Source organism: Bactrocera dorsalis, chromosome 2 (assembly GCF_023373825.1).
Source record: "Bactrocera dorsalis isolate Fly_Bdor chromosome 2, ASM2337382v1, whole genome shotgun sequence".
Classification (NCBI taxonomy): domain Eukaryota; kingdom Metazoa; phylum Arthropoda; class Insecta; order Diptera; family Tephritidae; genus Bactrocera; species Bactrocera dorsalis.
In genome coordinates, this window is record NC_064304.1 from 75,274,141 (window position 1) to 75,301,126 (window position 26,986).

Here is a 26,986-nt window from a genome sequence, read left to right on the forward strand (position 1 = left end):
ACCTATCAAAAAAATTGTACCACGATAACGCCCCTTATCACACAACGTTGCTTGGGCGTGACTTTTTGATCCCCAGATCTGCCCTCTGTGACTTTTTCTTGTTCCCAAAACTGAAGACGCCCATGAAAGGACGACGTTACGCTTCTCTTGACGAGATAAAGACGGCATCGAAGGAGGACCTGAAGAAGATAAAAAAATGATTTTTTGAAGTGCTTCGAAGATGAATGATTTTTTGAAGAGCTTCGAAGATTGGAAAAACCCTTGGCACAAGTGTATAATATCTCATGGGGATTACTTTGAAGGGGACAAAATAGATATTCATGAATAAATAAATAATTTTTGAAAAAACACAAAATTCGCGATACTTTTTGAACACACCTCGTATATGGGTATCTTATTTTTTTTTTTTGATTTTTGTTCTGGTTGGGTCACTGCACCGTTTTTTTTTTACTGCACCTCGTTTAGGTTGTTTTTTGTTTGTTTTTGTTCGCCACTGCACTGATTTGTATCGTGTTTTTTTTTTATATATTTTAGTTTGTCACCATGACTTTAAAGTATTTTTTGTTTTTATTGGACGGAACCAATAGTGCCATTTGGAATGGCTCGAAGGACCATGATTACTTAACGACCCAATTTATTGGGGAATACAAACCACTGGTGACTCAGTATGCACTTACACTAGCGCGAGTGTTTAAAATGAAAAAAAGAGTTATATATTTAAAAAGTACATTTTATTCAAAGTTATCCGTTTGCATTACAATGTTTTGATTATTAGTACAATATATCGCGTCGAATTGATATAGGATGTGTAGGAAAAAAGTGGGTATTCCGCGGCGCAGTATAGAAGAGAAAATATGAAACGATTGTGGCTGGCCGGCTTTTTGTAGAACGAAGTATACTGCTTTCTCCTTGTCCATCCTTTTTGATGAGTGGGTATATAGTTAAGGTGAGTTGTGTTGGTGTCATCAGCTGTGGTGAATTAAGCTGTCGCATTAGGATGCGCCAGTTTTACCGTGTAGAGTGGGTGGATGTTTAGCTCATTTAAACAAAATTTGAAAGAATCATTCGCATTATGTTTATAAATTTGTCTACACACAACTTTGTATGTAAATATATACACCCATTGTTTCATACAAAAACTCCGTTGTTACGGACAACCAAACTTTGTCAAAAAGTCAATGGCAGAAAATCGGAGCTGTACCGAAACCGCTTCCCTTGCCGCTGTACAGCTTTGCCTACAAGCCAGCGTAAATATGTATGTTTGTGTGTGAGCTTGCATACATATCAACGCAGCTGCTTAAAAATATTTCAGAATTCCACAATATTTTTTACATTCCTTGACAAATACAGTCAATCCTGGTTATGTGCCATATATGTAATATGGTACATAAGCGACTGCGGATACATAAATGAGTCGTACTTAAAACAATAATTTCTAGGTATTTCAAAAAACAAATCGTGAGATGCATCATGATATACTCGTAATATAGGCTGTTAATAGTGATGAGGGAGGGATTTGATTTTCATTTAAGCAGAGTACTACTTAACCGGGATTGACTGTACACATAAATCAGAGGAATATTGTATATTTTCTTTGAAACATTTCTTGAATTGAAAATCGACAAATACTCTATGTTGTCAATTTTATTCTAATATATTTTAATACTTATTTTTGCGGGGTTGACACTTTTTCCTTCTCATATATTTCAGAAATATATTTAATTTATGATTTTTAGTTTTTGAAATCGTCGCGAAAAGACGCTTGTAGGCAAGACATGCTCGGGGAGATGTAATGGCTCTGCTTTTACGTCGGCAACTTGGCTGCCAATATTGGTTTCTGATGCATTTTCAAACGATTGTTGTTTTTGTAGAACAATATTTGTAATTTTTGCGGGTGACATATCCACATGTGAACGCATGTAAGTATGTATGTTGTGTATGCATTGTTTGTGTGTGAATGTCATACGCACATATTTACGTGTGTACACATATTGTAAGTATGTATGATGATTTTTGAGACTATTGTTTTTTTTCCAGAAGAATGTTTGTATTTTTTGATTTACATGCGTACGTATATATTATTTGTGTGAGACTGTCATACGCACATACAGACATACTCTGTGATATAAGGTGACATTTGAATTTAAACTGCGCGCGTCGAAGGATTAGGAGAATTATTTTTTTTTTTTTTAGGTTGGTAGTACTGTCAGTCATATTTATGTTAAATTTCATGTCAAAATATTCATTAGTATTTGAGATTCGTGTCGTTTTGTGAGCTGCTAAAAGTGAGTTTTTCGTTTTTTGCACTGTCAAAATTTGTTGAGCAAAGAATTTGCATTAAATTTTGTTTACGGAATCAATTTTCTGCTGCGAAAAAGGTGGGGGTGGTGCAGAAAGCCTTTGGTGATGTCTGTAATTTTGTGTTGTCTAAAAAAAGTGTTTACAAGTGGTATAGTGAGTTCCAAACCGGCCGTGAACGTGTCGAAGACGAAGAGCGTCCAGGGCGACCATCAACCTCAATCGACGAAGTTCACGTTCAACAAATCAAAGATTTGGTGTTGAAAACCGTCGTTTAACAATTAGAGACCTTGCTGATGAAGTTGGCATATCGAAAGGCTCAGCCAATACCATTTTGAAGGATGTTTTGGGCCTCAAACGCGTCAAATCTCGACTGGTACCGAAAACATTGAATTTTTTGGAAAGAAGGCGTCGCGTTGAAGTGTGTGAAACGATGCTTTCCGACTACCAGGGTCTCATGAAATGCATTATAACTGGCGATGAGACTTGGATCTGTGCTTACGACCCCGAAACAACTGGTTAATCTAGCGAATATCGTGCCAAAAGAGAGCCGAGACCAAAAAACTCGCGCCAAAGTCGCTCAAAAATCAAGGTCATGTTGACTGTTTTCTTCGATTATCGTGGTGTTGTGCATTATAAATTCCTTCCAAACAGTCAACAAGGAATATTATTTGAACGTTATGCGTCGTTTGCGTAACGCTATCCGCCTAAAAGAGCCGGAATTGTGGAAAGACAATTCTTTGTTTTTACACCAGGATAATGCATCATCCCGTACTGCCCTCGTAATTCGTGATCATTTCACCAAAAACCACCGTATTCACCTTATCTGGCGCCGTGCGACTTCTGGCTGTTCACCAAGCTTAACAGACCGCTCCGGAGACACCATTTTTATACCATAGAGGAGATTCAAGCCGCAGCGAAGATGGAACTGAAGGCCATCCCGGAAAGTGACTACAACCAGTGTTTCGAAGATTGAAAAATCCGTTGGCATAAGTGCACTGCATCGGGAGGGGATTACTTTGAAGGGGATAAAATTGTGATTTGGAAGAATAAATACAGAATTTTCAAAATAAATACAATGTAACCTTATTTTTTGGGCACAGTATGTACGTAAATATAGAGAAGCGTGCGCTTTTTATATTACTGATAAATGATAATATCTTGATTTGAAATTGATTTGTACTTGCATACATATGTAAGTATCTGCAGGCTAAAGTTTTAAATGATAAGAGTTGTGATTTGAAATAGCATAATTTCATTACAATATTCTTAATTTTGCATGAATTCACAAAAATTTGCAAAATGATATTCATATCGATTGATATGATTGCATGTGAACGTATAAAAATATTGTATAAACAAAAGAGCAACATACGTCTGTAATAGCAATGTATATTTCTGAGCATAATTTTCATTGAATGCTCAGCTCTGTTCACTCATTTCAGTTAAAACTTCTCCTTTCGAGCCAAAAGAGGTGAAATCCACTAATAGGATTTTGTTAGCTCTTGACAGTTCATACGCCTGTCCATAATTGAACCTTCTCTATATTATACCTTCTCTGTTAAAAAACAAAACAACCCACACGTGTGCGTTGGTGTTAGTAATTTAAGAAAATATATGTAATTGTGCTAGAGATGCTTAGAAATATACATTGCTTTTACAGCCGCCTATTGGCCTTTTGTCTTATATTTTTACATGCTATCATATCAATTGATATGAATATGATTTTGCGAATTTTTGTGAAAATTTTAAGAAAGTTTTGCCAAGAAACCGGACGTCCAGCCGTCATTAATCCATCAACACAACAGAATTTATTTTTAATTTTTTGCTTACTAATAGAAATTAAATTTATCACAGCAATATTATGTATATGTATATTGCTGTGATAAATTTATTTTCTATTAGTAAGAAAAAAATATTTATTAGTATAGTATACGATGTTAAAAAGCAAAAATTAAAAAATGAATTCTGTTGAGATTCGAACCAGTGTTCACATCGTGACATTCTAGCCGCTTACCATCAGCACCACCATTGACACTTAGGTTGCGCTGACTTAAGTATGATTTGGTTATTCATGCAAGAAACATACGATGGTTCTAATAATTTTGTTTTATTTATTTAAGTATAGAATATATATACTTTGTAGAACATTTGCTTTCGCAATAAATTTATCACAGCAATATACATACATATACATAATATTTATAAACATATACATAATATTGCTGTGATCCCTTAGAAGTATATTCTTAACTTCTTAACGGCCAACGCAGAGTATTTTCAACCAAAAGAAATTTATTCATTAAAATCACCACTCAGAAGTCGTTTTATCCCTTGTAAGCGAGCGATTTTCGAAGAAACATTTCTAATATGCCAAAAGACAAAATTAGAAATGAATTTCTTAAATCTCACGCTCCCAGATAAAACGATATACCTCGTCCTCGTGGGTCGATTTCCAAAAGCACAGAAATGATTCTGTGAATATATTCATTAAAATCGCCACTCAGAAGTCGTTTTATCCCTTGTAAGCGAGTGATTTTCTTAAATCTCACGCTCCCAGATAAAACGATATACCTCGTCCTCGTGGGTCGATTTCAAAAACCACAGAAATGATTCTGTGTGATTCTAAAAGGCCAACGCAGAGTATTTCAATTAAAAGTCACACAAAATAGTTGAGAATTCGCAGAAATGAAAGACAAACGAAAGAAAAAGAAGTATAACTTCAATAATGCACAAGCATACAAACATATTTATGCGCACACATGTGAATATGTCACCAACCAAAAATTGAAACATTGTTCTACGAAAATAAAAACAACAACAGCATAAGCATGGTAACATTGTGTTGTTGGTAGAAAAGCCGAACTGTGCCGAAAGAAACGAACAAACGATCGCCGATTGTCACCGCTTCGCTTGCTGCTCGCACATCTTCGCAGACAAGCAAACTCCCAAAATTGATTTTGCGGAGTCATTCGAAACAGATATTGAAAAGGTTTTAGCGCTTTTATCGCATTTAATGGTCACTGGAAACTGGAAACAAAACGAAACACCAATACTCGTTTATTCGTGAATTTATAAATAGTAAAGATACATGCAGTATATTGCCAAGGTATGAGACAATTCTCATATGTAAGACTTCCAGATATCCAAATAGAATAACTGTAGGTGATATACATATGTATGTATATGCAGAAGTGGGGCTGCGGAGTGTACTAGACAACACAACTTTAAGTATTTTACAGATCCAAAAAACTGTAATTGAAAATTGTCTTGAAGGCACAGGGAACACATTAATATTAATTGAAAAATGGAGTTTTGATGACAGTACTTGAATACGAACACAAGTTTTCAAACTGTAATAACGATGCTAGATGTCTATTTGCAACATCGTACATCCCACTTGAGCTGAAAGTAACTCCAAAATAATATGTGCAAAATCCTAGACTATCATCTACACGCTATTGTAGGCCAGTCAGAATTAATTTTAAAAGGAAACCTCCACCGTTGAAGAAGAATTGTATTTAAAAAAAAAATAGAGAACTTAGTGCCAACCAAATTTAAAATTTTTCATAAATCATAGTCTGCAACTTGCTATGGTAGATTGTAAAATGTGCAAAGCGTTAGGCAATACGTCAAAATAATTACTCGTAAATTTACGGGAAATACTGGAAGTATTTTTGCACACCATCGCCACATAAGTGCTATGTGAGCAAAAGGTAATAGTCGTAGGATGTGGCTAATTTTTTACTATATGTTCAAAATATTTTTTTTTGATTTTTAGTTAATTTTATAACGATAACATAACGGGAAATATTTATGGCCGCGGCTTCGTACAAGTCCAACCACTGTGCAGTGTAGACAAAGTAATGTGTACAGAGCAGCACCATTCTGCACAACGGTAACTAACCGAGCGATTCTGTACTGTGATACAATCACAAGTCACTAAAATTGAGATTTTCAATTAGAGAAAATTTTTGTGACGTGAGACAGTTTTGCAATTCAGTACGTGACAGTCACAAAAATCTCTTAATTGAAAACGAACAGGTGTTATCAGATTTTTTATTTCATTATTTATGTATTTACACTTGAATGAAAATAAATATGTCGATAACAAATACTAAATTTTCTATAACACATTAAAAAAATAAAAATATATGTTGATTTTGTTTTAGAATATTTACGAAATGTATATGAACTGTTGACTTACAAAAATATAATTATTGTTACAAAAGTAGTATTAAGTTGTTTTTGTATTGCTATATGCATCCCTTATTATGAACAATAGCTGTAGGTATATGGAATAGCATTTGTCTTGTTGTAGACATCTGGCGCCGCGGCTGTCTGCTTGTCGAAACAACAGACGCAGCCGTCTGCTTATCTACTTAAACAATTGCTGAGTCTGGCGCCACGGCTGTCTTCATTGGGGGTAATCAATCAGTGCTAAGAGTAAACTGTTATAGTGTAGACAACAGTTTTTGGTTTTATTCGTCAATCCAGAGATACGAACCGAGCAAAGTAAACTAGCAAGCAGTAAAATCATAACAATATGTATATATTAGTGGACAGTGAAATCCGGACAACCTATCGGTTTGTATTTAAAGCACGGTTGCAACTTTTTTGCCGAAAAGCTTATTCTTTCACATAAATTTGTCCTCTCTACACGTTTTATAACATCTTTTAGTTTTTTTTTCAATAGTTTCAAAGTTTATTTCATGCTCGTGTTTCAGTAGAGCTTAAATATGCAAAATATAAAAAAACCGAATTGCAAAAAAGTAATATTTCCATTTTGCGAAAAAAATCTGACCATTCGGAAAATTAGTGATAGAGTTGGCTTCAACAAATCTTCCATCGGAGTGTTTCTAAAAAATTTCGATAAAAACAAATCTCTTAAGAGAAAAACTGGCTCTGGAGCAGAGAAAAAGACAATTTCTTGGGAAGATCGGGCGATAGAACGAATCGGCTTGAGGGATCGCTTCAAACTGCTGAGGACATTAAAGTGAAGTTATTTCAAGATGTCCATACGATGTTAGCGCAAGAAGCGTTCATCGAAGGCTTCAAGAAGTTGGTTTGAACACTCGTTGGGCCGCCAAAAAACCACTTTTAATCTTAAAACCTTTTACGAGGTTTGACAATTAAGTAATGAGACCTTGAAATTCCCTTTCTGTTTTTCCGGCATCCCTCCCCTCTCCGTTGATATACATATATACCATCGCTCTAGCTTGTTTAGTTCGCCTGCTACGTCAAGTTGAGTAGTGTTTGTAGTGCTCGTCACGAAAATGGAAAAACGAAATCAAGAGCAACGCGTCGCGACAAAATTTTGCGCCAGATTGGGCGAAACAGCTTCGGTAACGTACGCTAAAATTGTGAGAGTGTATGGTGATAGTGCTCTTAGTCGTGGAAACCAAACGCCAAAGCTCACAATGGTTGTCTATGCGCACCCCCCGCCCGAAAAAAGCTCGCATGAGCAAGTCGAAGGTGGAAACGATGATTATTGCCTTTTTTGATAGCCGTAGAATCGTCCACAAAGAATTCGTTCCACCGGGGAAAACTGTGAATCGAGTCTACTATTGCCAAGTACTCTAAAGATTGCGAAAACGAGTCAACAGGGTGCGCCCAGATATCGCTCGTAACTGGATCCTTCATCACGACAACGCGCCGTGCCACACCGCCCTCAGCATGTCCCAGTATTTGGCCTCTAAAGGGATCACCGTGTTGCAACAGCCGCCTTATTCGCCCGACAGGTCACCCTGTGACTTTTTTGTTTCCTAAAAAAAAAATCGGTGGTCAAATGAACGCATTTTGAGTCGATTACGGACATCCCAGTCGAAGCGTTCCAGAAATATTACGAAGCATGAAAACGCGCTGGAATCGCTGTATAGCTGCCCAAGGGGACTACTTTGAAGGGGATGGCAGAGTTGTAGAATTATTTTCAAATATACGGTTTTTATGGAATCAGTCTCATTACTTAATTGTCATACGTCGTACGCTGGGCAAAAGGACATCAAAATTGGACTCAACTTTATTTGAGAAATGTAATTTTCTCAGATGAGTCCAAATTTAACCAGTCCAGATCTCAATCCCATTGAGAAACTTTGGTTTATAATGAAAATTCAGGTAGCACAGAAGAGACCAAAGAATTTAGCAGAGTTGGATGGAATTCTCGAAGAAGCAACGTAGTATAACGGTATTGGAGCAGAAACAATAGAAAACCTTATAAATTCAATGGCCGGGCGTAGAAAAGCCGTTATAAAAAGCAAAGGAGGTTTGAAAAAATCCTAAAATCCTTTATTCTTTAACTTAAACTATAAAATCACTTCTCTAATGTAAATAAAAAAAGTCATTATTGTTTATATTGCTAGTTACCAAAATGATACAATATCTAAAATGAATTAAAAAAAAAAAAATATTTAATACATCAGTATTAAGCGTAAAAAAAAGTCAGTGTTGTGGATTGCACTTATTTTTTTTTTTTGTAATTCATTTGAGATATTTTATCATTTTGGTAAACAGCAACATAAATATATATATATATATAATCGGTTAATATCTATGATGTTCTTTTTAGTTTAGTGACCTGCTAAATATCCTAAATATCAGGTGGCAATATTTTATGACTAAAGACTAGAGACTATGTTGTGAATTGTAACTAGTCACAAATTGAGACTGACTAAAGACTGCTTACAGAATTGCGCTATAATGATAGGTATGCGACGATTTGTTAACAAGAACAGCGAAGGCAACTCTGTTAACAAAAATAGGCAAAGTAGCGAATATGTGTGCATCAACGGTAAATTCAGTAACAATGCAAAACCTTAATATCCCACCAGAAAAATCATCCGATTGCAAACAGTTATTTGCAGATTCAACGGGAATAGCTGGTCCAGGTGACCTACTAATAACTGAGAATATAACTCCAACACACTTATCTATTTTTTGGAAATATATAATATACTTGTATGTATATTTGTTACTGCAATTGATGCAACAATTGTTCGATAAGCACAAAGTTTTTCGTTTGCAAAGGAATGTTTTAAGTTGTTGTAAACGGGCTCCACGTTAGGCGCCAAACATGTTGGAGCAAGAGACGTTTTTCTTGACACTGTTTTATCCAGAGCACAGATAAATGTCCAACAAAAAAAAACAGCTTATTTCGAAAGTAAACCTTGCCGTAAAAGTGTTCTGTACTCCAAGCTTTCAAAGATTTAACTGCAATATTGAGGATATTCTATATTCAAACTGGTTTCCCAAAAAAAAATTTAAACTGATTTAAATTAATTTGATTATCTTTATAGATTTACCCTGGGTATGATTTTGAAGGAGGATATCCAGTGACAATGCTATATTCTTTATATAATGAGCTTAGTAAGCGTTATCCACACTCACGTATTACCGTAATGAAACAGGAATCAGCGTCTTTCAAAGCAGAGCTTGTACTTCGGATGCTTAATTATACATTAAGTAAAAGCACACTAAAATTTGGAATTCGTAAAATGGTTAGCAATCAAACAAATAATGTTTTCTCTGCGAAAATCATTTGGGAAGCTATTAATAATCAGGCTATCGAAGAAAGCAATATAAATCCATTATACAGCATTTCTGAAATAGCTGATTCCTGGATTTCTAACGATCGCCTGCCAGTAGTTTCATTACAACGCAATTATACATCAAACACAGCCAAAATTTACCAAAAAATGTTTCTACGGGAACGCCCTCATGATGTCCAAGATCATGATAAAATAATTTGGTGGATCCCCATAGTTTTAGTTGAACAAAACAGATTAGACTTCTCAAACACAACACCATATCTGTGGTTGGAAAAAACAACGGAAACAAAACTAACGAATCTGTCAAATCGTAATTCCTTCGTCATAATGAATCCGGAAGAGATAGCGCCATTTATAGTAAATTACGATCAACAAAATTGGAACATGATTTCAAATTATTTAAAAAATGAAACACATTTGGAAAAAATACCAGCGTTAACACGGTAAAGTACTTAAAAAGAACATTAAAAACTCTATATTTGAATAATTTTAATTAAACAAGTTCTCTTTAAATTACCGATTTCTTTAAATTTCTGCCGTAACTTGGATTTCGTATGCATTTAACAGAACTTTTTAATACACTTTTATTAGCTTCATTTGTATGTTTGCCTGTTTGTTTGTAACTTTTTTCAGTGGTACTAAAGCTCAGAATATTTGTGCGACACTGCAAGAAAGCGAGAACGTAAAAATATTTTTAGCTAACAAAATGAGAAGATCGTGTTTCACCACAGCAAGCTCAGAAGGAGAAATTTTGACAGTGGCGCGTGAACAGAGTTGATCATTCAATGAAAATTATGCTCAGAAATGTACATTGCTCTTGCAGACGTATGTTGGCATTTTGCACATAATTTTATACGTTTACATACAATCATACTAATTGATATGATTTGCGTATTTTCATAAATAAATTGAGAATTGATAACATTATAATTAAATTATGCTATTTTCAAAAAAATATTTGTAGTTAATGTACAAATAAGACTTATTTTTTAAATATTTCATATGTTTGATAATCTTTATATATATAAATCTTCTGACCGTGTGTTTGCATTTGAACTGCTCCTAAACGATTGGACCGATTTTGATGAACTTTTGTGTGTATGTTCAAGAAGGTTCGAGAATGGTTTAGATTTACAATTTGGTCCACTGGAAAATGTTTTTTTAAATTATTTTTTCACTTTTAATCAATTGTTAATTTTGGAATGTTTGACCGATAGATGGCGCTACCATCGCAGTATCCAATATTCAAACCTTAAATTGGCGTAAACGTGCATTAAACAAAACGATGCCAAAGTAAAAGGCGACATCTGTGGATCAAGTTTTTTCATACATGCTAACTATTGGAGGGGGTATCTTGACAGGCAATTTAAAATTGCAAAAGGTCTGGCATAAAAAAATAGCGGCATAACTGAAGTGTTGATAAAAAATTTGAGATATACAGAAATCTTTTCGAAGCATTGCACAGAGCAATACAATATTTAAACGGGAACGATGAATACATATATGCGTACAATTTCAAACTGATCCTTCCTGAAAAATATTAAAATTGCTAAATATTAGGAATGGTAGAATAAAACTGAAATCAAATACACAATGCAATGAATTAAAACTGGCTCATTTATCATTCGATGAATAATATACCACGGGCATCCCAAAAGACTGATGCCATAACCTTGCCAGCCGATTTTTTTGTCTTTCCATGCTTGAGATCCGTTTCTTAATATGCAGTCCACCAGGCTGACAATCGATTGGACTCGATTGATTTCACTGATGCACAGCCCAAATTCAATAGTATTTTTACCCCAAAAACCAATTCTTTCTTAACGCACGAAATGCTTTTTGATTCATTTTTGTTGCTTCATCAAAAATGCGATTATTCCTTAACTAATACTTTCATATAATCTAACTAATAGAAATCATATAGATGGTATTAGTAGTACTACCTATGAATCAGCCACAGTAAAACGTAGGCGGGTCCTCTAGTATATTATAAATTCACAAATATGTATGTATGTAGATAAGATATACAGTGACTCACACGACCAACCGGATGAACTCACCCAGTTAGAACAGTGCCGGTCATGTTACCTAGTGACATGCCGGTAACGCGTGCCGGTTTAATTGTCACACTTTCCTATCACGTTCTTAAGGGCGAATCAAAAAACCTCCCAAAACTTTTGTATACATGTGATTTTTTATCACCTTCTTGAGCACACATTTTCTGCTACAATAAAACTATATCCTCGCTACTCACACTTTAGTTAAATTTAAGGCAAACGGGGAAAACTGGTTCCAGGAAAGCGCGACGCTGCATGCTATACTAGCCTAGTGGTTAAACGCACGGCTTGGTATTCCTTGAGACTCGAGTTCGAATCTCAAAATAAAAGATTTTTTTTTTTTTAATTTTTAATTTTTTTTCAAATTATTTTTAACAAAAATTACATTAATGTTTAAATTAAAATAAATATTTCATTATTAATTCAATTCCTGCTTTGCAATGCTTTCTTAAAATCTAGTATGTATTAAAATAATTATTTTTAATAATATCAGAAATACATATCTTTTTATTAAATATTTAAAGGGTTCACTCCTCAGTTTTCCTCTTCCTATAAATTCTTTGTTTGTGCCTATGGTGGCTCATTTCAATGGCTTTTCGAACTTGTTTTTCAAACATTGCCAATCCATACGTTATGAATGAATCTATAAAAAAACATAATGAAAATTACAAATTAAAACAAATAATTGTAAGTAAAATTAAATAAAAAACAGAATTTACCGTATAAAATGTTGGAAACCAGCAGGAATTTGGAGAGAGGTTGCTTCCCACCCCTACCGTCCCAGTTACATAAATAAAGAAGTTCATCAGTGTACAGACTTCGCAACACATCATGTACACTATCTGAAGTACCTTTTATCCTCAAAATGAATTGTTTCTGTAAATAAAAATAGTATGTAAAAACTGAATTGTTTATTGAAAAAAGTTTATATATTACTTACCGTTGTAGCAGCAAATTCGTCGCATTTCAATTTTTCGTCCATTTCCAAAGCTGCAGCGAGCGTATTTAATGGTAGGGTGGAAGCAATTTCGGTTTGAACGTTGTCGACATCTTCACCAGTCATTCGGCATACCGATTGATGAATTTTGCGGATGAGGACGTTGCATTCACGAACCGTTTTTTGCTGCGCCATTTCTTCACTTTTATGAATAATCTGAAAAAGAAACAAAGAGACATGTAGAGAAAAATAATAATGTATGCATATAAAAACTGTTCACTTACATTTTCTTTTAAATGCTTATCGATTTTAGTTTCCAAATCGCATACCCTCGTCGTCAAATCGTCAAGCTGTTTGGAAATAGTGGTTAAAATGTTAATAACCTCTGGAAAAAGATTGGAAACATAATAAATTAAACAAATTTAAAGAAATAAATTATATGGATGTTAGATTACCGTTTCCTTCCACAGGTCGTTTTGAAATGCTGACCTCTGTATTGTAGCAACCAGACGTGTTAAACTTTTTACGCTTTAAATGTAATTGGTCTACAATAACAAAAACGTAACAATATATTGAAACGAAATTTTGTAAGTTTACATTTATTTACATACCTTTTGCGGGAGTTGAAGACGTTGTTGGACAATCCTCCAAGTCAATTTCGTCAAATATATTTTCCATCTAATTGAGAAATAAAAATTGGCAGTATCGAAGTTCTTTTCCAAAAATTTAAGAAAATGTAATAAAATGAGCCGAGAAAAATATATGTACACAAATACTTAAAAATCCTAATTTGAAAATTTATGAAATAAATGATGTAGAATGGGTATAAGGAGAAACTTTCCCTCATGTGGAATAGAGAAATATTTGTAAACTATGTCGTCTTTTTTGATTTTAAATACCTTTTTATCTAATTTCTTCGCTACTAAAATACCTAAACCCGATGACGATTCTAAAGGTTCTTCAAAATAATTTTCAACATCTTAAAAACAATGTGCAGATACCATAACGCAACCAGATTCGTCTGATATAGTTATTACTTTTATGGGCCCTAATTTTTCACTAAAACAATAAGAATCTTTTTCTTTTTTAAATTCTATATTAAATAAATTAATTTTTAAAGTTTTGTTGGGTTCAATGTTTGTATTAGTTCTTTCATCAAGTCTTAAATGCAATTGCTGAAGGATTTTATTCGGTTTATTTATAAGTTTTTTTAAATATTGCATATGGTTTTCAAACTTATAGGCTGAAAACTGATCTAGAGGACCGAATTGCTTAGTGCAGTCAGTTAAATGCAGTAAACCATGCACGTTATAACTAACTAAATGGTCTCCGTATATATTCCCAAACAAATCAACGAATTCTTGTAATATTTTTTGGGCAACGTTAGCTTCAGTACTATATGATTTTTCACATGATAACAGCCTTATTCCTGCGTGCAATAATAAAAAATGGTAGTAATGGTCACTACTAATACAATCTTTTAGGACAAATATGCCTATATACAATAAAAACTGCCTAAACTCTGTCGCTTTCCAATTGCTGATTTCATCTAAACTTCTACACATCCTGCCAAACTCAGAAGGAACTAAATTAGAGAGAAAAGTTATTTTTTCGTTAATTTTGCTTACATTTATATTCCCTTTTTTAATTAGTAATTGAAGCAACTTTTTACATACACCAAGATCTACAAGATGCATCGGGTCTAATGGAAATTGGGAGACCATATTGAAATTTGCTAATTCTAAAATGCTTTCTCTAAATTTAAATGGATTAATATGATGTGATTTATCAATTCTATTTTTAAAAGACAAGTCAGTTCTTAAGTGATTAACTCGTTTTGAAAAACAAACTCTTCTCTCTTTGTATTCTCCGATTTGATCGCATTTCGAACAGCTGTTTTTTCCAGTGAGCGATTGCACACCTGTGACAAAAGCTCGAGCGGGAGAATCACAGCAAAATAAACGAATGTTAAATTTCTTTTTAATGGAAGAAGAACCTACCTGAAGACCGTTTTCTTTTAAATAAGCTACTTCTTCACAAAAGTCTTTTAAGAAATCGTTAATATTCCAGGGTTTTTCTGTTCCAGAAAAACATGCTACTGTAAATGGCAATTCGCTTGGAAAATCAACGATGGACGCTAAAATTGGCCATAATACCTTATTCGAATTTTTGAATAATTTAAGACCATCTATTCCTATATCCAGTACAATGCTATCTTTTATTTCAAGGTGAGGAAATGAATTTTTCTCAAAATAATTTTGAATTACTCTATATAAAAACGGGCCACTTGGAATGGTTTCAATATTAACCTTTTTTCTACTTGTACCTAATAGACTTTTTGCTGTTAAGGGCAAATCCACTAAACCTATTTTTCGCAAGGTTTGAAGCAAATCAGTCACTGTATTGTGGGGCACCCTATTACGTAAAGCCCAAGCTTTTATTTCTTTGCATTTATCATTTTTCACTACAATATTAACATTGTCACTATCACTATCAATGGTATCTTGGCTATCATAATCATTTAAAGATATATCTACGGAGCTCAATTCTTCCACATTTGAATCACTATCAGAATTCACATTAATATTTACTACATATTTTGGCAAATTTGGAGGCACTGACATTAAAAGCCTTTTTTTTCTCGGCTCATGTAAGCAGTAAATGTATTTTTTTCATATTAAAATTAACTCCGTTTACTCACCTTTTCAAATTATATATATACCACTTTTATAATCACGTTTTTAATAACTTTTTTTATAAAATATAACCAAAATACAAATTTTTCACAATTTAACACGCGTGCCGAATTTCTTTTTCTTTGAATTCGAATTTTCGCAACGAATAAACGAATGTAAACAATCATGTTATCATGTTGTCTACTTTTACATGCATCGTTTTCCATAAACAGTGGCAAGTCCGATATCAGTTTGTCTTCTTTTGTTTTGTTTTTATAGAAAAGATGTTGTGTGAAGAGCTTGTAATATAAAACAATCAAAAGGCAGAGCGGATAGACTCTTTACGCAATTAAATGATTTGTGAGGGTGTGTTAGTAATAAGTAAAAATTGTGTAACTGTGTGGGAGTTTCGGTCACGCAGGTTTTGCTGGGTCAGCTATAACTTTGGATGTAAGTTAATGCTATTGAAATTATAATTTAGCTTAACATATTGTGTATCATTAAAAAGGATTTTTATGCACTTTTTTATTTTTTACATAACCCATAAAAAATTTAACTTCATATTCAACATAAACACAAAAAGTTTAATACACACTTCAACAAATTTTTTTTACAAAATTTATTATAAAAGATAAAGAGTTGTACACTCACAATGTAATAATCTGAATAACAATGAAAAATATTAATTTTTACTCGAATACTATTCAGTCTTTGAATTTGTCTTATATCTTTTGGCTTATTTGGGCAAACTGTGAGAGCGACACATTGCGACGTAGGAGTGACATAAAAACAGTATCTTTATTTTTACCCTGTCGTAGCGACGTGTCACTCACACAGTTACCCTATGCTTTGAATGTAACAAATACTTTTATTTCTCCAAATTTTCAAAAATGGTTTTTAAAAACTCCAATTCGGGCAAAAATTTCTGCTAATTGTGTAAAAAGTGTACAAGATATAGGGCGAAAATGGTTTTTTTCTATGGCTTTTAATAAGATGTCTTGTAAATTTACTATCAATTTCCTCAAAAACCGTATTGTGAGAATTTTGGAACTTCAGAATTTGCGTGGCTTCTAGTTCCTAAATTTTATATAAGTACTTAATATCGAAAAAATTCACTTTTGTTCGAACCACCTCATGAAACTTGTAGATAGGTAGATAAAGGGGGGCGGCAGAACATCCTTGGCCCCGAGTGCCCGAAGTTGTAGCTACGCCACTGTGTGTATAACATCGCCGAACAAATAATGTATAAACTAGTGGTCGGCATTTCTTAGCACAATTGTGCAAACTAACTTCACACATACGCTTACGCTCTATCGTTCAGTCGTTGTCCAGCCAGCGTGGATAATATGATACGAGACTCTTTGTTTCGAGAGAGAGCTGTCAAAACTAGCATTTTTTATAACATTTACCAATGATGCCACTGCTGAAAAATATTATATTAGATTAGAAAATGTAACTATTTAAAATAAGTAATAAATAGAAAAATAAAACAATTCATAAAAAACACCGCATATTCAAGAGAAATGTTTTCAATACATATATATACAGTGGCGTGCAGAAATGAGTACATAATTCATTTCTTAACTTTTCTGAACGATAAAATAAGTAATAACAAAGAAAATAATAACAAATATTTTTCCGTTTATTCGTTGTTCCATTCTGAATAAAACAACAAAAAATTCAAAACATAAAGCAACAAATTCGTAGAGATAAAAAACCATAACAAAAATAACTCGCATGTACTCAATTTTGCACTTTTGTATGTACTCAGCATAAAACCAGTTTATACCGTTAGTTTTGAATTGTTTGCTATCGTCTACGACCAGTAATGTAAATTTATGTGTAAAAACGTGTGATTAGTAATAAATAAAGTGTTATATCAAGTGTACCGCAATAATATTCTGTATTTAAAAAAAATGAAAAAGTTATCGCGTGATGTGGAGAGTAATGTAGTTTCCTTAACAAATAATGGTGCTTCATCTCGGGAAATAGCCAAGGAGTTAAATATTAGTCAATCTGTGGTCATTCGCGTTCAAAAAAGACGACATACTGCTCCCAAAGAGCAAACCAAAGGCCGCCACAAACTGTTGACCGACGCGGATGCACGTCTCATGATGGCAGAAATGAGGCAGAACAAGACCATTACACCGAAAAATACTTTAGTTGCCAAAAATAAGCACGTTAGTGAATGGACAGCACGACGAGCGCTCCACAACATTGGCTATATTTCAGCCGTTAAAAAAATAAACCTGCATTGTCCAAAAAAACCAAAAGGCGCGAATGAAATTTGCAAAAGAGTATAAAAATTGGACGATAAATGACTGGCAACGAGTTATTTGGTCAGATGAATCAAAATTTAATCGTTTCCAATCGGACGGTAAGCAGTACTGCTGGCGTCGCCCTGGTGATACCATTCAACGCCACCACGTCAAGCAAACTGTGAGGCATGGTGGTGGAAACATCATGGTTTGGGGATGCTTTACTTGGTGGCATATTGGGCCATTACACAGAATTGAAGGTATAATGAAAAAGGAAGATTACCTCACCATTTTGCAGACTCATCTTCCCGAGTTCGTTGACAAGTGTGCGTATCCTGAAGAAGAAGTCGTGTTTCAGCAGGATGGTGACCCAAAGCATACTGCGAAAATAGTGAAAAAATGGTTGAGTGAGCAAAATTTTCATCTGATGAATTGGCCAGCCCAAAGCCCCGACCTCAACCCGATTGAGAATTTATGGTCAATCGTGGGAAGACGGCTGGGATTGTACCAATCAGCTCCATCAAACCTAGAAGAGGTGTGGGCACGAGTACAGCTAGAGTGGCAGAATGTACCAAAAGAAATAATACAGGAACTGGTTGAAAGCATGCCAAAGCGCATTAATATGGTACTAAAAAATAAAGGGTTATGGACTAAGTACTAAAAAAGTGCTCCACTAACAACTTTATTGAAAAGTGCAAAATTGAGTACATGCGAGTTATTTTTGTTATGGTTTTTTATCTCTATGAATTTGTTGCTTTATGTTTTGAATTTTTGGCTGTTTTATTTAGAATGAAACAAAGAATAAACGAAAAAATATTTGTTTTTATTTTCTTTGTTATTACTTATTTTATCGTTCAGAAAAGTTAAGAAATGAATTATGTACTCATTTGTGCACGCCACTGTATGTATTTAATTGCTATAACTTAAAATATAAATTAAATTAAAATTGAATATATATTCTGACCACAAACTTCTTTATTATTGAAATTTAAAAACTTTGATTCTGCTTGTGGATTATTTTATTTGGTCTTTTATATTTTTTTACATCAAGTCGAGAATATGATATCATGTAAATGGCCGCCGCCACAGTTGATTATCATTTAAGCCTTTTTTATGGCATTTTCCATCACTTTGGCTAGTCCTTCCGGCGATAGGTCCTCACATTCTTGACGGATATTATCTTTAAGAGCTGCAAGAGTCTGAGGCTTGTTTAAATAAACCTCGACTTCAAAAAGCCTTACAAAAAGAAGTCTGGAGCGGCCAAATCAGGCGATCTTGCTGGCCAGTGCAAATCGCCAAAACGGGAGATTAGACGCCCGGTAAATGCATCTCCAACATTGTGTTGTTGGTAGAAATTCCGAGCTGTCCCGAAAAAATTGTCACCGCTTCCCTTGTCGCTCTAACAGCTTTGCCAACAAACCTTCGTTAAAATGTATATTTATGTATGAGCTTGAATACATATCGATGCAGATTTTTGCGAGCCGCGGAAAAATATTTTAGAATTGTAAAATATTTTTAATCAGTGCTTTGCGGATTTGCGGGGTTAACACTTTTTCCTTCTAGAAGAAACATTAGAAATTGTTAAGTTTATTATTCTTGTTGTTGTTTTCTTCAAATTTGGGCATCGAATATTTGGCTGCCATATTGACCTGTGATGGTTTGAGGTTTTTTTTTTTTTGTTTCGAAGTGGACCACGCCCAGTATGGATAATCAAACCATGCTGAACTTGCGTAACAGTACACTTACGTACTAAATCCTAATTCCGACTGCAGTTCACTGATACGTTAATCATTTCTTCGCCGGACCTGGGGCCTTACTGTGTAACTCGTTTCGAAAATAAAATTTACTCGAATTTGGATTTTTTTATATACTCTAACTCTATTTTCGCATTTTCAAACCAATTTTCGAACAAAATATTCGTTAGCTTTTGAATTGTAGAAAGCAAAAACGAAAATTGTTCGTATTTATTCTGGCACAGGGTGGTACAACTTTCGCATAGTTATAAAGTAGATCCGAATATCGAATAGAATACATTTACGAATCGAGATGCAGAATAGGGCCCCAGGCTCAGCCAAAATTGGTTCTTCGTGGGCACCTTTCTGGACTACTCGTCTCTACCTTTCCGGCTTTCGCTACTTCGTTGCCTTACCTTTTTTCTCAGCTCCTGCAGAGCAATTGCGGTCCAATTCTTCACTTTATTCCAACTTTTTTTTGCTTTTTATCAGTCGTTGCTGTCTGCTTCGAATTTCGGACAGTAAAATAAAATATGCTGCGCGTTTTTCCTTTTCCTTTCTTTATTTCGCTCTGCTGTTGTAAGACGCCTCTTAACGCTACTTAATTTTTCGCTCTAACATCATTATGTCCAGTGGTATGATACCCGCCATGACTCCACCCACCTCGCGCGACACCGTGCCACCGTTATCGCAATGTCATTGGCGTACCCGATAATCTCGACCCCTCTTTCTAATGAGAGTTGAAGCACTCCGTCATTCGAGTATAACCCGTTCCACTGCTGTGGACCCACAACGGAGCCGTGTGGTACCCCTCCCGTCACCCTGTACTATTTTGGTCCCTCATCGGTATCGTAGAGTAACAGCCTATTCGACAGGTATTTGGAGATAATTCTCAATAAATATTTCCGTGTTCTTTTGCATTCGAGAGCACTCATTATATATGGCCAATACGTAGAATTGAATGCGTTTTTAACGTCAAACGTTACAACTTCACAGTATTCTTTTGTACCATACATCCACCTCATTTCTTCGATGGCCTTGCTTGCCTCCTGGATTTTCCGATCTCCATTATGATGGCTAGGTGGTCACTATGCGTATAGAGGTCAGACACTTCCCAACTTGTTGATCGTACCAACGGGCTACTAGCAAACGTAATGTCAATCACGGGTCCATGACCATTTTTTTCGAAAGTGTTCCTATTTCCAGTATTTAGCGTCTCCTAGTTTGTTCGTACTAACACTTCTCCAGTCCACAGTCCATGCGTTAAAAACTCCTGCTACTACGTTATTTGTAGTTGTTAGGATTTCATGCACAAGATCATCCAGTTTCTTCTCAAACGCGACTTGTGGGACACTCGGTATGATATAGCAACTAGAAAAGTTGATTCCACAGATCCTGGCTCGTGTGAAGTAGGCCTTTCCTAATAATGGCTTTTGCTGGAAAGCACGACCATATGGCAGCTTTGCTGGTGGTTTCTGAGGCCCATGTGGCGTTGTCTAGGTTTTTATACTGTTCGCACAGTACTTGTATAGCTACGTCCACCTTCTCTTCAAAGACGGTTTGTTTAAGCAACTTTGCTATAGAACTGAAAATGTCCCTCATATTATTATTTATAGACTGCTGGGGAGGACGCATTGCTTCAGTTAGTAGTTTTATAGAACCTCCTAGATCCAAGATGTAGATCACAGGATTTTGTGCTACTTTGGCTTGAGGTGTGCTATCTTCTAACACCGGTGGTGAGGACCTCGCTCGCACCGAGGGCCGAAATAGATTGGAATGGGTATACCCTCGGGGACAATGCCCCTAACCCAGTTCCCTGAGGCCAATCCTTCGTTTTGGCCGTCCCGACAAACACGTACGAACCGGCGCAACATAAGCTACTACTCCTATGCCCAATGCAAACTTCCTGACCAAGGACCGAACTGGCTGTTTACTGACACAAGAAACTGAAATGTGATTTACGTATAATATTGTTGAAATTTATATTATTTTTTTAGGGTATTATGATAATATGCCATAAACATACTTATATAGCATATACGAACATATATGTATGTATACTAAATTATATTATATTATTGAACATAAGAAATATATAAAATTAGCTCTTATGTGCACATTAACTACAAATATTGTTTTGAAAATAGCATAATTTAATTAGAATGTTATCAGTTTTGCATGTATTCATAAGAATTCACAAATTGATTTAAACTCAAATACTTAATAGTAATTACTACTGTGTAAGATAACATCCTGAAACTTTGCAAAAAGACACATTCGGTCTTAAGCGAAGTCGGGTCAAAATTGGAGGAGTGGTCCCGCCTACTTTTAGGTGAAAACCCATATCACGAGACCAAAGTCCCTAATTTGAAACTAATTTGATATGTAAAATTATCCCGACATTTCTATATTACATTGCGAAACTGATCGAAATCAGAAGGCCACCACGCCTACTTCGTGTACAAAACAATTTTAATACAATCTGGTTTTCTCCCTTTCCAGTACACAAACACATATTAATATATCGGGATACAACTTTGCAAGAGTAGTAACCTTAAGGTATGTCATCTCAAATATAAAAATTTTAAAATCGGACCATTACAATTCAAGCCTCTAGATACCGGAATCAATATCATCGGCATACCCAGCAGCTCTACACTCTTAAAATAAAGTGTACCTGCTCGATTAAGTTCTGCAGCTCGAACTATTTTCTCCAGCAGCAGATTAAAAAAATCGCACGATAGGGAGTCGCCTTGTCTGAAACCTCGTTTGGTATCGAACGGCTCGGAGAGGTCCTTCCCGATCGTGACGGAGCTTTCGGTGTTGCTCAACGTCACTTTACACAGCCGTATTAGTTTTGCGGGGATAGAAAATTCAGACATTATGCTATTTGAACTTCTTCATGTTCGTGCAATGGAATGTCTGCTCCATCGTCATCGATTGGGGAATCGGGTTACTGGCGTTGTACTTTCACTGCCATTCAGCAGGCTGGAGAAGTGTTTCCACCATAATTTAAGTAAGCTCTGGGCATCGGTGACTACATCACCTTTGGGGGTTCTACAAGAGTATGCTCCGGTCTTGAAACCTGCTGTAAGCCGCCGTATTTTTACGTAGAATTTTCGAGCATTACCCCTGTCGGCCATGTCGGCCAGCTTATCAAGCTCTTCATACTTTCGCATTTCGGCCTCTATATTTTTCTTTCTGCAAATGCGTCTCGCTTCCCTTTTCAACTCTCGGTATCTATCCCACCCCGCTCGAGTTGTAGTCGGTCGTAACGTTGCGAGATAGGCAGTCTGTTTTCTCTTCGTTGTGCCACGGCACTCTTCGTCGTACCAGCTGTTCATCTGCACTTTCAGAAAACCAATGGTTTCGGTTGTAGCTGTACGTAAGGAGTTTGAAATGCCGTCCCACAGTTCCCTTATACCGAGTTGTTGACGAATGCTCTCAGAGAGCGGGAGTGCAAGCCGAGTAAAAAATCGTTCTGCTGTCTGTTGTGATTGCAGTTTCTCGACGTCGAACCTTCCTTGTGATTGTTGACATGCGTTTTTTGCTGAACAGAGGCGAGTGCGAATCTTGGCTGCAACAAGATAGTGGTCCGAGTCGATATTAGGACCTCGGAGCGTACGCACATCTAAAACACTGGAGACGTGTCTTCCGTCTATCACAACATGATCGATCTGGTTGGTGGCTTTTCATCCGGAGACAGCCAGGTAGCTTAATGTATTTTATTGTGCTGGAATCTAGTACTACAGATAACCATATTTCGGGCCCCGACGAAGTCGATCAGCCTCAACCCATTTGGGGATGTTTCGTCGTGGAGGCTGAATTTACCGACTGTATTGCCAAAGATACCTTCTTTACCCATCCTGGCGTTAAAGTCGCCAAGCACGATTTTGACATCGTGGCGGGGACAGCTCTCATAGGCGCTCTCCAAGCGCTCATAGAAGGCACCTTTGGTCACATCGTCCTTCTCTTCCGTCGGGGCGTGGGCACAAATAAGCGATATGTTGAAGAACCTCGCTTTGATGCGGATTGTGGCTAGACGTTCATTTACCGGAGTGAATAATAGTACTCGGCGACGGAGTCTCTCTCCCACCACCACTCCCACATCAAACTTGCGCTCCTTTATATGGCCACTATAGTAAATGCCACAAGGACCTACTTGTCTCAGTCCTTGTCCCGTCCATCGCATTTCTTGGACGGCGGTGATGTCAGCCTTTATTTTCTTGAGGGAATCAACCAGATGGGCAGCGGCACCTTAACAATTAAGGGACTGGACATTCCAGGTGCATGCCTTCAATTCGTAGTCCTTATTTCCTTTTCCATGGTCGTTATCAAAAGGGGGTCTCTCATACGAGGCTGGTCGTTATTTTTCTTTGGGGGTGTTTTTATCCGTGGCGGGTCCTAAGCTCAGCGCACAACCCTTTGGAGGGAATGTTTCGCCTTTTCACTTTACCTCGCCTTCAAACGAATGTTCTTAGGCTACCCAGAGGATACTTGGTCAAAGACCGGAAGTCGTGAGCCGCTCGAGCCATATGTAAAAGAATGGTTTCTGGTCACTCCCAAGTGAATGGCGATCAAACACCTTTCCTCACTTACGTGAACTTCTACACATGCCTCCATCTTTTACTTCTACACATGACTCCATTCTCCCGTCCAGTGATATGCATTTCTTCTTCTTAATTGGCTTACGCGATTATAACCGAGTTAACAACAGCGCGCTAATCGTTTTTTCTTTTCGCTACGTGGCGCCAATTGGGTATTCCAAGCGTAGCCAGGTCCTTCTCCACCTGGTCCTTCCGACGGAGTGGAGGTCTTCCTCTTTTTCTGCTTCCCCTGACGGGTGTAGCGTCGAATACTTTCAGAGTTGGAGTGTTTTCGTACATTCGGACAACATGACCTAGCCAACGTAGCCGCTGTCTTTTTAATTCGCTGAACTATGTCAATGTCGTCATATATCTCATACAGCTCATCATTCCATCGAATGCGATATTCGCCACGGTCAATGCGCAAAGGACCATAAATCTTTCGCAGAACTTTTCTCTCGAAAACTCGCAACGTCGACTCATCGGTTGTTGACATCATCCACTTTCACTGCCATTCAGCAGGCTGGAGAAGTGTCCCCCCATAATTTAAGTATGCTCCGGACATCGATGAATAGATCAGCTTTGGGGGTTCTACAAGAGTGTGCTCCGGTCTTGAAACTTTCTGTAAGCCGCCGCATTTTTTCGTAGAATTTTCGAGCATTAACCTTGTCGGCCAGCTTATCAAGCTCTTCGTACTCACGCATTTCTGTCTCTTTCCTTTTCTGTCTGCAAATGCGTCTCGCTGGATGGAGTTCACGCAAGTGAGGAAAGTTCTCTGATCGCCATTCACTTGGGAGTGGCCAGAAACGATTCTTTTACATATGACTCAAGCAGCTCACGACTTCTGGTATTTGAGCCAATATCCTCTGGGTAGCCTAAGCATATCCGTTTGAAGGCGAGCTAAAGTGAGAAGGCGAAATATCCCCTACATAGCGTTGTGCGCTGGGTTTGGGTTCCGCCATGTAAAAAAACACCTCCAGTAAATAGTGAGACACATTTGTCGACAGGAAAAGAGAGAGGCCGAAGTGCGTGAGTATAAAGAGCTTAACCAGCTGGCCGACAGGCGTAATGCTCGAAAATTCTACGAAAAAATGAGGCGACTAACAGAAATTTTCAAGACCGGAGCATACTCCTGTAGAACTCCCAGAGAGGCTTTATTAACCGATGCCCAGAGCATACTAAAATTGTGGAGGGAACACTTCTCAAGCCTGCTAAATGGCAGTGAAGGCATAAGACCAGAAGAAAGCGAACCCGATTCCCCAATTGATGAGGATGGAGCAGACGTACATTTGCCCGAGTATGAAGAAGTTGGAATAGAAATTACCCTTTTGTAGAATAAAGCGGCGGGAGCCGATGATTTGCCGGCCATCTTCTTTTTAAAATATGGTCGGACGAAAACATGCCCAGCGATTGAAATTTAAGTGTGCTCTGCCCAGTCCACAAAAAGGGAAACCCCAAATCTGCGTAAACTATCGTCTCCTATTCTATGGAGCGTATTATGTGAAAGATTAAAGCCCCTCAACTAGGCACCCACGTAACTGTTGACAGTCATAACTTCGGAGTTGTAGATAAATTCGTCTATCTTGGAACCAGCTTACAGCAACTACCATGTCAGCCTCGAAATCCAACGCAGAATATCTCTATATCTCTTGCCGACAGGTACTACTTTGGACTGAGTAGGCAATTGAGAAGTCCTCTCTCGACGAACAAAAACCAGACTCTATAAGTCACTCATTATTCGCGTTCTGCTATTGGTGCAGAGGCATGGAGTTTTCGAGAGAAAGGTTTTGCGGAAGTTTTATGGTTTTTTGCGTGTTGGCCACGGCGAATATCCCATTCGATGGAACGATGAGATGTATGAGATATACGACGCTGAGCTGAATAGGTCATGTCGTACGAATGGACGAAAACACTCCAGCTCAGAAAGTATTAGTATAAATACCCTCCGGGGGAAGCAGAGGAAGAAAAAGACTCTCACTCCGTTGGAAAGATCAGGTGGAGAAAGACCTGGTATCGCTTAGAATTTCGTAGAAGGAGAATAGACAGATTTTTAAACTTCCGGCTAACTTTGGGTATAGGGTATAGGTCTTCATTTTTTTCTTGTCGTCTACATCTTATTTGAGGACAATTTTAATATAATTTTCGTTGACGAGGAGAGAAATATAACAAAAAAGCTAAGTTAGCCTGCGACCTATAATATAGCCTAATAAAATAAAAAATTTATTGTAATCTTATTACGATTTCGGCAAACAATGAATATTGGGTTTTTTGTCCTTGCAAGTTGCAAGAGTATGAAATGTTCGGTTACACCCGAACATAGCTCTTTGCATTTCCTTTGTATCATTGTAAGTTTGGGTCTATGACCCAGTCTATGTATTTGTCAAATTTGTGTGACATTGAAATAATACGTGCTGCTGATTAGGTGCAAAACGATCCTCATTCTTTGTCTTCTTTAAATAAATTTCCCATCGGCATCCTTCTTATTATTCATAAATGATTTTAAGGTTTTATAGTCTTCTTGTATGTCATTAGTTAGTATCTCTTCCAATTCTTATAAACGTTCCAGTTTTTTTATAGCTCTCGTTATTATTTTAGGAATATTTGTATCTATTTTTCTAGATAATATCCAACTTTTTCACTGTGCAAGAACTCCGTTTTCAATATTTCACCCAACTACCACGTCGGTTATATGTATACTATACTTGCATAATGTAGTTATTTCTATATTTTGAAATCGTATTTAAAATATTGATCAGGTAGTGCCCTGGTGGGAACTTTTAGAACTACTGTATTTACCTTTTCCGACTCTTCTTCTTTACTGGCGTAGACACCGCTTACGCGATTATAGCCGAGTCAACAACAGCGCGCCAATCGTTTCTTCTCTTCGCTACGTGTTGC

The 26,986-nt window shown here is 36.5% G+C and overlaps 3 protein-coding genes and 2 pseudogenes across 6 annotated transcripts in view; 1 reads left to right on the plus strand and 4 right to left on the minus strand.

Moving 5' to 3' along the window:
• Nucleotides 1-26,986, minus strand: part of LOC105226404 (dnaJ homolog subfamily C member 16) — a 623,397-nt gene that overhangs the window by 162,073 nt on the left and 434,338 nt on the right. The window lies entirely within an intron of this gene.
• LOC105224845 (aminopeptidase A) overlaps nt 1-26,986 on the plus strand; it is a 230,691-nt gene that overhangs the window by 140,528 nt on the left and 63,177 nt on the right. For all 3 annotated transcript variants that reach the window (XM_049449915.1, XM_049449917.1, XM_049449916.1), the window contains one exon: nt 9,591-10,285. In XM_049449915.1, coding sequence (XP_049305872.1) covers nt 9,591-10,285 — 695 coding nt within the window. The remainder of the gene's footprint in view (nt 1-9,590; nt 10,286-26,986) is intronic.
• Nucleotides 4,609-4,789, minus strand: LOC125776973 (small nucleolar RNA U3; annotated as a pseudogene).
• On the minus strand, nt 4,797-4,926 carry LOC125776885 (small nucleolar RNA U3; annotated as a pseudogene).
• Nucleotides 12,415-15,755, minus strand: LOC125776621 (uncharacterized). Of its 2 annotated transcripts, XM_049450025.1 has the most exons (6): nt 13,448-15,051; nt 13,292-13,381; nt 13,121-13,221; nt 12,840-13,052; nt 12,619-12,775; nt 12,415-12,542 (listed from the first exon to the last, which is right to left on the minus strand). In XM_049450025.1, the coding sequence occupies exons 1-6, from the start codon at nt 13,512-13,514 to the stop codon at nt 12,427-12,429; spliced, it is 744 nt and encodes a 247-aa protein (XP_049305982.1). In that variant the 5' UTR covers nt 13,515-15,051; the 3' UTR covers nt 12,415-12,426. The 2 variants fall into 2 exon arrangements, 1 of the variants encoding a protein (XP_049305982.1); XR_007421899.1 differs by lacking the exons at nt 12,415-12,542; nt 12,619-12,775 and having other exon boundaries at nt 12,980-13,052; nt 13,121-13,186; nt 13,292-15,755.